Here is a 13,275-nt window from a genome sequence, read left to right on the forward strand (position 1 = left end):
AACTAGTTCAATGAAAAGCACTGTTGTGTATATAAATATGGCGGAGGTGTCTTCGACGTGACGTCACTGCAACCCATGAATAGAGGCATTTGGTTATGGAATACTCTTCATTTAAATATTAGGACTATTCCCAGTAAAAAAGCATTTAAGAAACATGTAAAGTCACTTTTTAGACTTAAGAGTTAATCTTTCATGTTATCATTTTGAGAACTTTCTTTTTCTTTCCCTTTTCCTTTCTTTTTAATGTGTGTGTGTGTGTGTGTGTGTGTGTGTGTGTGTGTGTGCAGGGCGACATGGAGTCTAATGGGAAGTCCATCACCAAAGACGGCGCCCGTGTGAACTACCACACCGGCCCCATCGTGTGGGGGGAGCCGGGGACCAACGGGCAGCACGCCTTCTACCAGCTCATACACCAAGGTACACACACACACACACACACACACACACACACACACACACACACACACACACACACACACACACACACACTTTTTAATATTCCTGCACTTTATTTTGACATAAATAAAGTCAATCTCATCTTATCTCTTAATGGAAGAGTTCAACATTTAGTCAACTTGGCCCATCACCATAATCCCTATAGTCATAGCAGTAGGTTCATTACCTTTAATTGTCGGTGCAAGCTGTTTTTAGAACGGCGGAGCAGAGCCGTGAGCTGCTCAGAGCTACGCTACGGAGGCTCATTATGGGATTTCTTGGTTTCCCTCATCAAACTCATCAAATACACAATCCAACAACTCCACAACGCTCTGGTGGACAAGTTGTGAGCTGCACATTCACCACGCTATGAGATAATAACACAACGTTACCACACAGAGTTGTTTTAGAGGGAAATACAGAGACTGTTGATGAAAAACTGTCCCTGAAGGCAACGTGCATCAGTGGTTTTACATGAATTTCCCTCTAAAACAACTCTGTGTGGTAACGTTCTGTATTTCACGCATTTTAATTTATAATTTAATTTATTTTTTTCATTACTTAGATGCTTTTTGTAGAAGACCAACTTTCCAACTCAGGAGCTCAGATCGTCCGACTGCACTTGAACGCAGCAAAACCTCATGAGTTCAGTTCAGCTGTTGCTCTGTGATTGGCTGTTTGTCACTGCAATGCATCCTGGGAGTTGTAGTAGTTGACTTCCTGGTGTTTTTTACCTCTCTGCAGGAACTCGTATGATTCCCGCTGACTTCCTCATTCCTGCTCAGTCCCAGAATCCAATCAGAGACAACCTCCACCACAAGGTAACGCCCCCTTTCTTTCTTTTCAAAGTGCTGTCAGTCAGTCAGTCAGGTGTGTTGTGTGGTTTCCTGGATGCTGATTGGCTGCGTGTTGTTACAGATCCTGGTGGCTAACTTCCTGGCTCAGACGGAGGCTCTGATGAAGGGGAAGACGTCAGATGAAGCTCGCCGCGAGCTGGAGGCGGCCGGCCTGAAGGGGGACGCTCTGGACAAGCTGCTGCCCCACAAGGTGACCAACGCTGCCGTGTCCCACGCTGCTGCTGTCACTGAACGCCTCACACACAGGACTTGTCCATTGATTTGATTTGATTTGATTTGATCAACTTTATTAATCCCAGAGGGCAATTCTGTTCGGCAGTCCACCAGGAACAATACAGACTCATCCACATTCGTACTCTACATACATACGCACAGGTGTCAGTTTGTGTTTACAATGTCAGTGGAAGCAAAAGATGACCTTTGTCTCCCGTTTGGCCTTCCAGCATGTAAAAAAATATAAAAGGTCAAGGGATGCACGTGAATGTGGTGACGTAGGGACGAGGACCAATAGATCCATGACGAGGTCGGGGGCTGCTAACTCCTTCTGCTGACAAGACGTTATGGTGCGTTCAAGGCAACTCGTAACTCGTGTTTTTCCGACCTGTGAAGTCGTACCAGTTCGATCTGGTGCGAGTTCACGGGTCAGAAGTTACGAGTGGCCGTTATAGTGACTTTCACAGGTAAAACAGGTCGGAGAAACACGAGTGGGTTGCCTGGAACGCTACAAAGTTGTAAGTTGTGACTTGAAGCTGTAATTTACGATTTCAAAAGCCTGCCTGGAACGCAGCATTAGCCAAAACCACCGGATTGCTTACTTCTGCTTTAAAAACTGCTTTTGCTTTTTTAGCCACACGTTTATCCCAAAGAGAACTCAAGTCATCCTGCTGCACCCCTATTATTTTGGAGCACACCTTTACAATCTTATTCAGACAGTTTTAGTCTTTAGCACCCAAGCTGTTGTGCCAGCAGATAAAAGAAAAGGTCAGGATACTTTCAATAAAAGACTTGTAAAACAAGGACTGAATCCTCTTACTGACATTCTCTCTCTCACCTGCCTCAGGTTTTCGAGGGAAACAAACCGAGCAACTCGATCGTCTTCAAGAAGCTGAGTCCGTTCATCCTGGGAGCGCTGGTCGGTGAGTACTGACTCCACAGGAGAAGAAGAAGGAGGAGGACTGACCTCACTTCCTGTCTGTCTGACTCCTCCTCCTCTGATTGGTCCGTTTCTCTGCTTGTGTCACAGCCATGTACGAGCACAAGATCTTCGTCCAGGGCGTCATGTGGAACATCAACAGCTACGACCAGTGGGGGTAAGACAGACACACACACACACACACACACACACACACACACACACACACACACACACACACACACACACACACACACACACACACACACACACACACACAAACACACACACACACACACACACACACACATACACACACACACACACACACACACACACACACACACACACACACACACACACACACACACAGTTAACCTAATGTGGTTACAGCTCCTCCATATCAGTGCTTATAGAAAGATGATCATGTGTCTGTCTGATCAGCTCTGTCTTGACCTTAAGATCGTGGGTTTGATTCCCATGTTGACAGAGATGGTAAAACCGGCAGTAGCCCCGTGGGCCTTTCTAAATTTCCCCAGAGGAAATTTTCTAGTTCACTACATAGTCCTTTATATAGAATTCACTACATAGTCCTTTATATAGAATTCAATACATAGTCCTTTATATAGAATTCACTACATAGTCATTTATATAGAATTCACTACATAGTCCTTTATATAGAATTCACTACATAGTCCATTATATAGAATTCACTACATAGTCCATTATATAGAATTCACTACATAGTCCTTTATATGGAATTCACTACATAGTCCTTTATATGGAATTCACTACATAGTCCTTTATATGGAATTCACTACATAGTCCTTTATATAGAATTCACTACATAGTCCTTTATATAGAATTCACTACATAGTCCATTATATAGAATTCACTACATAGTCCATTATATAGAATTCACTACATAGTCCTTTATATGGAATTCACTACATAGTCCTTTATATGGAATTCACTACATAGTCCTTTATATGGAATTCACTACATAGTCCTTTATATAGAATTCACTACATAGTCCTTTATATAGAATTCACTACATAGTCCTTTATATAGAATTCACTACATAGTGCTCCGTATCCCCCCCCCTCAGGGTGGAGCTGGGGAAGCAGCTGGCTAAGAAGATCGAGCCGGAGCTGCAGGACGACTCTGAGGTCTCGTCCCACGACTCGTCCACCAACGGCCTCATCAGCTTCCTCAAAAAGAACTTCGCTTGAGTCTCCGCCCCCCCCTCTGCTGACCCCCCCCCCCCCCCCCCCCCCCCCCCCCAGCCCTCATAGTCCTCTCTGATTGGCCCAATCATGTCTGAGCTGCGGGAACGAGCACTTTATGTTTGTGGATGTGTTTCACTTGTAAAGGGAATTGACCTGAGGACGTTTTGACCTTTGACCTTTTAAACCTGTGCAGATGTTACTGTAGGTGACCAAACCCCCTCCCCCCCCCCCCCCACTACTGTTCCTTCAAAATAAAAGAGCGGTCTGTCACTGGGCTGTGGTGTGCTGGTCTGATTTGTTATTTATCTCTATCAATAATGTGTCTAGATCGAAGCAGAAAGCTGCAGCCAATCAGCAGTGAGCAGGTGGACCATCGACCAATCAGCTGCTCCTACACACACACACACACACACACACACACACACACACACACACACACACAGATTAGTTAACTCTTTGTTTGACATTAAAGGGATAGTTCAACATTTAGTCAAATTGGCCCATTGCCATAATCCCTATAGTCATAGCAGTAGGTTCGTTACCTTTAATTGTCGGTGCAAGCTGTTTTTAGAACGGCAGAGCAGAGCCGTGAGCTGCTCAGAGCTACGCTACAGAGGCTCATTATGGGATTTCTTGGTTTCCCTCATCAAACTCATCAAATACACAATCCAACAACTCCACAACGCTCTGGTGGACAAGTTGTGAGCTGCACATTCACCACGCTATGAGATAATAACACAACGTTACCACACAGAGTTGTTTTAGAGGGAAATTCATGCAAAACCACTGATGCACGTTGCCTTCAGGGACAGTTTTTCATCAACAGTCTCTGTATTTCCCTCTAAAACAACTCTGTGTGGTAACGTTGTGTTATTATCTCATAGCGTGGTGAATGTGCAGCTCACAACTTGTCCACCAGAGCGTTGTGGAGTTGTTGGATTGTGTATTTGAACTATTTGAACACCTTTTAATAATGAATCAATAGCTGCAGCCCTGTCGTTCGTTACTAATGATTGGTGGTTATTGATCAGTATCAGGATGAAGCTGCTCAGAGTTTCTCCAGAAACTGTTTCCAGATCTCTATCTGTGTGTCACAACCAACAGGTTTCAGAGGCTGAGAGACTCTGACCGGGTGTGTACGTGTCTGTGGGCGGGGCCAGTGGACAGGTGTGTCAGTGGGCGTGGCCAGTGAGTGGGCGTGGCCAGTCAGAGGTGGTGTGAGGGTGAGCCAGGTGCAGCAGTCAGAGGATGGACGTGTGCTGCTGCTTCAGAGTCGCAGCCTCAGCTCTGTGCCTCCTCTCTCTGAGCTGGGGCCTCGGTGGGGGGTTAGGGCTGGGGGCCTCGCTGGGGGGCCTCGTCCTCGTCCTCTGCTGCTGCTGCATCGGCCTGATCTGTGTGAGGAGGAGAGAGGAGGAGCTGCTGCCGGGGGAGGGCAGGGCCGTGCTGATCACAGGTGAGACACACATAACACACTAAATGGTAAATGGTCCTGCACTTATATAAAGTAGCGCTTTTCTAGTCACTTGGACGACTCAAAGCGCTTTACAATGAAATTTGATTTGATTTTTTGATTTGATTTTTATTTGTCTCAAACAAGCACATCAAAAGACAAACAATCTATGTGACAAGAAACAAAACAATAATGATACTGTGCAAGTTTGAGAAGAAGCTGAAGGAAGCAAAGCTGATCAAGTTCAGCCCCCCCGCCACATTGTGATTCATGTCATACATCTGTAGTTCCATACAATTCACAAGATTAAAAACATAATGCTTTAATATGAAATGAGACCATGATTATAAATAAAAAGAATAAAATTAGCTGTCCAGTTGTTTATAGCTGTCCAAGAGTGTATGTTTGTACTTACTTTTAAATTGTTTTAAGTTATTGCACATTTTTATATCCTCATCTAGTCTATTCCACATTTTAACACCACAAAAATAGATAGTAATGGTCGCATTCACCATTTCACACACATTCATACAGCTCTGTTCACAGACAGGCTTCTTGGGAACTAATCATTCACACACATTCATACATCCGATGACACATCGGAGGGCAAGTGTGGGTTCAGTGTCTTGCCCAAGGACACTTTGACATGCGGACTGGGGGAGCCGGGAATCGAACCACCAATGGATGGATGGTTTACGGATGAAGCGGAAGCAGGAAGTAACGTCGCCATGGGTCCTCAATCCGAAAAAAGTCTCCATACAAGTGATCGGGAGTCAAAGATTTATTTTGTGATCCGATTGAATTGTGCCATGAGAAAAAAAATGTCCTCTACCTGTTTAAAACATAACCAGAAAGACTACAAGTCGCGTAGTTGACGTCACACACCAAATGCCGCCTGTAGGAGCCATATGAACCTTTATTGTAGTGTTTAGTATGTGACATGTTTTATTGTTGTAACCTCCGTTGACACCGGAAGTGGCGTCACGCGCTTCCGGGTCTCGGGGGTATTTAAGGCCAGGACAATTAGTGCCAGGTGTAGCTGGTCAAGGCAAACAGTTTTTGACCGTGTCATTATGCCTTTTGTGTCCTGCCTGCTACATGGAATAAGGTATTGTGTTGTAAATAAATGTGGTGTTTTTACCATTGCAACCTCGTTTTTGGGCAATTGTTTACGCACAAGTCCGAACACCAAGACCAGCCGCCGTGACCTTCTCCCATCACTGGGACGGGAAGAAGGCCACTTCACCGCCCTTTCCCGAGTCAGTTGGTGACGTATTTCGAGTCCCGCGTCGGACGGCCCTATCCTGCATGTCATTCCCCCCCTCTCTCTGCCTCCCATTTCCTGTCACACTCTGAACTATCCTATCTAATAAAGGCATGAAAAGCCAAAAAATATACAAAAAAAACCAAAAAAAAAACAGGTAGAGGTCATATTTTTTTCTCATGGCACAATTCAATCGGATCACGAAATAAAACTTTGACTCCCGTTCATTTGCATGGAGACTATTTTCGAGTTGAGGTCCCATGGCGCCGTTACTTCCTGCTTCTGCTTCGGCTCTCTATACACGTCATCACGGCCGCCATCTTGAGGGGGAGTTCCTTGTATCATTATCTATGGTAAAAACGCAGATGATGTCATGCAAGTCACGAATGGCAGTACGAGGTAAAACAAAACGTAACAAAACGCAATACTTCCTCCCACCCAAGATGGCGGCGGCATCTACGTGTATATATCTATGTACAGACTGTGATCAGGGAGTTAGCAAGGTCACATCACCACGGTAACTGTTACTAATGCAGCATCGGTGTGATGTCACAGAGGAACAGGAAGTGCAGCCGTTAGCCTGGATGCTAACAGGTGAACAGGTGAATGAACAGGTCAGAGGTCAGAGCTCTGTTGTTGTTGTTTCATCTGAGACACGATGACGTCAGCGAGCAGCTCCGACAGGTAAAACAGGACGAAGCTGGAGATCAGAGATAACGACAAACACACCTGAGACTGTAGGACAGGTGACCTCAGATCACCTGAGATTCACCTCACCTGAGACTCAATTGACCTCTGGCTAAGCCCCGCCCCCTCCACTCACTGGGACAAACAGTCAACATTGGGTGACAGTTGCTATGGCAACAGCTGTCACAGTAGAGACATTTCACAGGAGGCAGAAAGATTAAATATCATCTGGAAGTCACCAAAACTTCACGTAGCTTTACTGCTATGGCTGTCGGTTGCCGTGAAACGCCGATAGCAACGGGCTAATTTCTGTTAGCCTGTCTATGGAGTTTTACATTATACGTTAGCATTAAGCTAGCAGACTTTATGCTTAGTTGTGATGCTGGCTAACATCTAAACATCTCTGACAATATGTTGCCTCAAATACGTTGTTGACTTAACTTAGAACAGATGTAGACATCCTTGTTAAGTTTATCCAGGTTTAGTTGGTGTTGTGGTCTACTGCATAACTTAATCCAGAGCAGACACTTCTCTCGGTTGAGATGTGGTTTAGGAAAAGGTAAAAAAAATCCCCCCCGTGGCCTCTCAGGATACCTAGTGTCAGAGTTGCATGTGCCCCATGAACACCGTTTGACCATTTTAAAGCAGAAGTGAGTGATATGTTTGTGTTAATATAAGTCTTAAATAGTTCTTCCGACAGCAATCACTTCTATAGAGTGTTTGGTCTGAAACACGGGTCTGTCAGTCACTCTGCTCTGCTCTGAGCCCAGGAGAAAACATTTATCGTATCCTACAGTTTTTATCCAATGAGGAGAGAGAACGGCATGCAGGGCTGTGTGTGCAGCCAAGGAACGCCGTGAATGTGGTGACGTAGCGACGAGGACTGTTATGGTGCGTTGAAGGAAACTCGTAACTCGTGTTTTTCCGACCGTGAAGTCGTACCAGTTCGATCTGGTACGAGTTCACGGGTCAGAAGTTACGAGTGGCCGTTATAGTGACTTTCACAGGTAAAACAGGTCGGAGAAACACGAGTGGGTTGCCTGGAACGCTACAAAGTCGTAAGTTGTGACTTGAAGCTGTAATTTACGGTTTCAAAAGCCTGCCTGGAACGCAGCATTAGCCAAAACCACCGGATCGCTTACTGAAGCTTTAAACTTAACATGTCAAGAAAAAACATATAAAAACCAATGAAAACTGACTAACTGCAATGCATTTCAATGGACGTGGAAGCAGAGAATGTCCGAGTGTATGGGCTAGCTATGCGCACTGTGATTGGCTCATCGCGTTTGGGGGCGTGGCTTAGCCATAGGTCAATTCACCTGAGACTCACCTCACCTGAGATTCAACTCACCTGAGACTCGGCTAATAAAACAGTCAATTACACAGTCAGGTGTGATGTGATGTGATGATGTAATGAAGTGGTTGTTAGGGTAATGATGACCCGATGATGTCATGTCTGTGATGACATAATGACTCTGTCTCCTCCCTGAGGCTGTGACTCGGGCTTCGGCCTGGGCCTGGCTCAGCACCTGGCCCAGCGGGGGGTCCAGGTGTTTGCAGGTGTTCTGGACGTGAACGGGGGCGGAGCTCGGCGGCTCAGAGAGCGAGGAGGAGACAACCTGCAGGTGCTGCAGCTGGACGTGACGGACGGCGTCCAGGTGGAGCAGGTGCACCGCTACGTCAGCGCTCAGGTGGGACACACAGGTGAGTGTCCACCGCCGCCGCTCCCCCCTACTCCCTGATGTCACTTCCTGTAAGAACAACCAAAAATGTGAGCACCAACTATGTTGTCCATTGAGTATTTGTCATGTGTTTTCCTATATGTAGTAACCAGATAGTTATAGTGATTCGTTTAATGAATCCTGTTCATTAATACTATGTATTGCTGAAGCCCTATGATGGCAGCACTAAGAACTGATTATATTATGAGCACTAACTACCTTGTGCCACCGCAAATGTGTGTTATGGCCTCACAAATGTATATTTATTAATGTGAATTGAATGTGTCTTTGGTCTTTTGGTGCTATCGCAAATGTGTGTATTGTCTTACAAATGTAAATTTATTAATATGTCTTATAAGGTTGCCTTTTATCATCAGGCAGAGGGACTGGCGATGAAAACTAGCTTTTTTAGCTAACACGGGTGCATTTACATTTGTTTTTTACAATGTTTTATTAATGTACATTGTCCCTTGTCAATAAGTTAAACTGAAACTGAACGACGCTGTAACCATGGTAACCGTGGCGACCAACAGGTCTGTGGGGGCTGGTGAACAACGCCGGCGTGCTCCACTGTCCGGCGGACGCAGAGCTCCTACCCCTGGCGGCGAGCCGGCGCTGCATGGAGGTCAACTTCCTGTCAGCTGTTCACCTGTGTCAGCTGTTCCTCCCTCTGCTGAGACGCTCCAGAGGACGCATCGTCAACGTGTCCAGTCTGGCAGGTACGGACCGGACCATCACAGGTGGTTCTGATTCCTGCCCTCTCTTCCTATGAACCAGTCTGCCATCCAGTCCTCCCATTAAGCTGGTCTGCCCTCTCTTCCCATGAACCAGTCTGCCATCCAGTCCTCCCATTAAGCTGGTCTGTCCTCTATGAACCAGTCTGCCATCCAGTCCTCCCATTAAGCTGGTCTGCCCTCCCTTCCCATGAACCAGTCTGCCATCCAGTCCTCCCATTAAGATAGTCTGCCCTCCCTTCCCATGAACCAGTCTGCCATCCAGTCCTCCCATTAAGCTGGTCTGCCCTCTCTTCCTATGAACCAGTCTGCCATCCAGTCCTCCCATTAAGCTGGTCTGCCCTCTCTTCCCATGAACCAGTCTGCCATCCAGTCCTCCCATTAAGCTGGTCTGTCCTCTATGAACCAGTCTGCCATCCAGTCCTCCCATTAAGCTGGTCTATCCTCTCTTCCTATGAACCAGTCTGCCATCCAGTCCTCCCATTAAGCTGGTCTGCTCTCTCTTCCTATGAACCAGTCTGCCATCCAGTCCTCCCATTAAGCTGGTCTGCCCTCCCCTCCCATGAACCAATCTGCCATCCAGTCCTCCCATTTCGCTGGTCTGCCCTCCCTTCCCATGAACCAGTCTGCCATCCAGTCCTCCCATTAAGCTGGTCTGCCCTCCCTTCCTATGAACCAGTCTGCCATCCAGTCCTCCCATTAAGCTGGTCTGCCCTCCCTTCCTATGAACCAGTCTGCCACCCAGTCCTCCCATTAAGCTGGTCTGCCCTCCCTTCCTATGAACCAGTCTGCCATCCAGTCCTCCCATTAAGCTGGTCTGCCCTCCCTTCCTATGAACCAGTCTGCCATCCAGTCCTCCCATTAAGCTGGTCTGCCCTCTCTTCCCATGAACCAGTCTGCCATCCAGTCCTCCCATTAAGCTGGTCTGTCCTCTATGAACCAGTCTGCCATCCAGTCCTCCCATTAAGCTGGTCTGCCCTCTCTTCCCATGAACCAGTCTGCCATCCAGTCCTCCCATTAAGCTGGTCTGCCCTCCCTTCCTATGAACCAGTCTGCCATCCAGTCCTCCCATTAAGCTGGTCTGCCCTCTCTTCCCATGAACCAGTCTGCCATCCAGTCCTCCCATTAAGCTGGTCTGTCCTCTATGAACCAGTCTGCCATCCAGTCCTCCCATTAAGCTGGTCTGCCCTCTCTTCCCATGAACCAGTCTGCCATCCAGTCCTCCCATTAAGCTGGTCTGCCCTCCCTTCCCATGAACCAGTCTGCCATCCAGTCCTCCCATTAAGCTGGTCTGCCCTCCCTTCCTATGAACCAGTCTGCCATCCAGTCCTCCCATTAAGCTGGTCTGCCCTCCCTTCCTATGAACCAGTCTGCCATCCAGTCCTCCCATTAAGCTGGTCTGCCCTCCCTTCCTATGAACCAGTCTGCCACCCAGTCCTCCCATTAAGCTGGTCTGCCCTCCCTTCCTATGAACCAGTCTGCCACCCAGTCCTCCCATTAAGCTGGTCTGCCCTCCCTTCCTATGAACCAGTCTGCCATCCAGTCCTCCCATTAAGCTGGTCTGCCCTCCCTTCCTATGAACCAGTCTGCCATCCAGTCCTCCCATTAAGCTGGTCTGCCCTCCCTTCCCATGAACCAGTCTGCCACCCAGTCCTCCCATTAAGCTGGTCTGCCCTCTCTTCCTATGAACCAGTCTGCCATCCAGTCCTCCCATTAAGCTGGTCTGCCCTCTCTTCCTATGAACCAGTCTGCCATCCAGTCCTCCCATTAAGCTGGTCTATCCTCTCTTCCCATGAACCAATCTGCCACCCAGTCCTCCCATTAAGCTGGTCTGCCCTCTCTTCCTATGAACCAGTCTGCCATCCAGTCCTCCCATTAAGCTGGTCTGTCCTCTCTTCCTATGAACCAGTCTGCCATCCAGTCCTCCCATTAAGCTGGTCTATCCTCTCTTCCTATGAACCAGTCTGCCATCCAGTCCTCCCATTAAGCTGGTCTATCCTCTCTTCCTATGAACCAGTCTGCCATCCAGTCCTCCCATTAAGCTGGTCTGCTCTCTCTTCCTATGAACCAGTCTGCCATCCAGTCCTCCCATTAAGCTGGTCTGCCCTCCCCTCCCATGAACCAATCTGCCATCCAGTCCTCCCATTAAGCTGGTCTGCCCTCTCTTCCTATGAACCAGTCTGCCATCCAGTCCTCCCATTAAGCTGGTCTGCCCTCCCCTCCCATGAACCAGTCTGCCATCCAGTCCTCCCATTAAGCTGGTCTGCCCTCTCTTCCTATGAACCAGTCTGCCATCCAGTCCTCCCATTAAACTGGTCTGCCCTCTCTTCCTATGAACCAGTCTGCCATCCAGTCCTCCCATTAAACTGGTCTGCCCTCTCTTCCTATGAACCAGTCTGCCATCCAGTCCTCCCATTAAGCTGGTCTGCCCTCTCTTCCTATGAACCAGTCTGCCATCCAGTCCTCCCATTAAGCTGGTCTGTCCTCTATGAACCAGTCTGCCATCCAGTCCTCCCATTAAGCTGGTCTGCCCTCTCTTCCCATGAACCAGTCTGCCATCCAGTCCTCCCATTAAGCTGGTCTGCTCTCCCTTCCTATGAACCAGTCTGCCATCCAGTCCTCCCATTAAGCTGGTCTGTCCTCTCTTCCCATGAACCAGTCTGCCATCCAGTCCTCCCATTAAGCTGGTCTGTCCTCTCTTCCTATGAACCAGTCTGCCATCCAGTCCTCCCATTGAGCTGGTCTGCCCTCTCTTCCTATGAACCAGTCTGCCATCCAGTCCTCCCATTAAGCTGGTCTGCCCTCTCTTCCCATGAACCAGTCTGCCATCCAGTCCTCCCATTAAGCTGGTCTGTCCTCTCTTCCCATGAACCAGTCTGCCATCCAGTTATGATGGGATGTAAAGCCCTTTGAGACAAACTGGTGGTAAAAACGGACTATACTAATAAAATTGCCTTCCCTTGTTCTCCTGGTTCTGCTGCAGGTGCGGTCCCGATGCCTCGGTTCTCGGGCTACGCGGCGTCTAAAGCGGCGTTGACTCGGTATTCGGAGGTTCTGCGGATGGAGGCGGCGGCGTGGGGCGTCGACGTGTCCGTGATCCAACCAACCGGCTTCAGAACAGGTGGGCGTGGCCTCACTGATGACATCATCCAGCTGTCAGTTTATATGTTTATGTTTACTGAGATCCCCATTAGCATCTGCATATAAGTATCTAATCACGATTAATGGAAGTTCATTTTTAAATAATCTTCTTTTAGAGCTTTTTTGAAAGCATATATACTGTTTTGTTGTTAAATATAACTTGGTAGTGAGTTCCATTCAGTCGCCTGGATGATGTCATCACCTCTGTCTCGTCCTCTCAGGCATCTTTGGGACCAGCGAAGACATCCGTCGCCATAGAGACGAGCTCCTGGCGGCCGTCTCCATGGAGACCAGAGAGGACTACGGCGAGGCGTACATCCTGTCGCTCCCCGGCGCTCTGTCCCAGATGTCCCGTCAGTCGGCGGCGGACCTGTCCCCGGTGCTGGACGCCATGACCCACGCTCTGCTGGCGCCGCGGCCGCGGGCGCTCTACTGCCCCGGCGCCATGGGGCAACTGCTGCCGCTGCTGCACCGGCTCTGCCCCGCCGCCGCCTTCACCGCCATCATCACCGCCGCCCTGAAGGACAGAGAGGCTGAGGGACAGGGACACGCCCCCCCGGGACCGAGGGCCACGGGGAACTCCTCGGCCCTCAAAGGTCAAACTGTGATGTCATCGATCATGTGA

The 13,275-nt window shown here is 48.3% G+C and overlaps 2 protein-coding genes across 2 annotated transcripts in view; both read left to right on the top strand.

Moving 5' to 3' along the window:
* gpia (glucose-6-phosphate isomerase a) overlaps positions 1–3,881 on the top strand; it is a 17,210-nt gene extending 13,329 nt beyond the window's left edge. The window contains exons 13-18 of the mRNA XM_083974130.1: positions 288–417; positions 1,180–1,256; positions 1,354–1,482; positions 2,353–2,428; positions 2,536–2,602; positions 3,533–3,881. Of these exons, the coding sequence (XP_083830256.1) occupies positions 288–417; positions 1,180–1,256; positions 1,354–1,482; positions 2,353–2,428; positions 2,536–2,602; positions 3,533–3,656 (603 nt within the window). The 3' untranslated portion in view covers positions 3,657–3,881. The remainder of the gene's footprint in view (positions 1–287; positions 418–1,179; positions 1,257–1,353; positions 1,483–2,352; positions 2,429–2,535; positions 2,603–3,532) is intronic.
* Positions 3,882–4,901: 1,020 nt separating this feature from the next.
* hsd17b2 (hydroxysteroid (17-beta) dehydrogenase 2) lies at positions 4,902–13,275 on the top strand (the record flags this gene model as incomplete). The annotated part of the gene is made up of 5 exons (XM_083974442.1): positions 4,902–5,106; positions 8,546–8,758; positions 9,309–9,494; positions 12,493–12,630; positions 12,872–13,275. 5 exons carry the CDS (start codon positions 4,902–4,904, stop codon positions 13,273–13,275), a joined length of 1,146 nt encoding a protein of 381 aa, XP_083830568.1.

Source organism: Trachurus trachurus, assembly GCF_905171665.1.
Source record: "Trachurus trachurus genome assembly, chromosome: 6".
NCBI classification, from domain to species: Eukaryota; Metazoa; Chordata; class Actinopteri; order Carangiformes; family Carangidae; genus Trachurus; species Trachurus trachurus.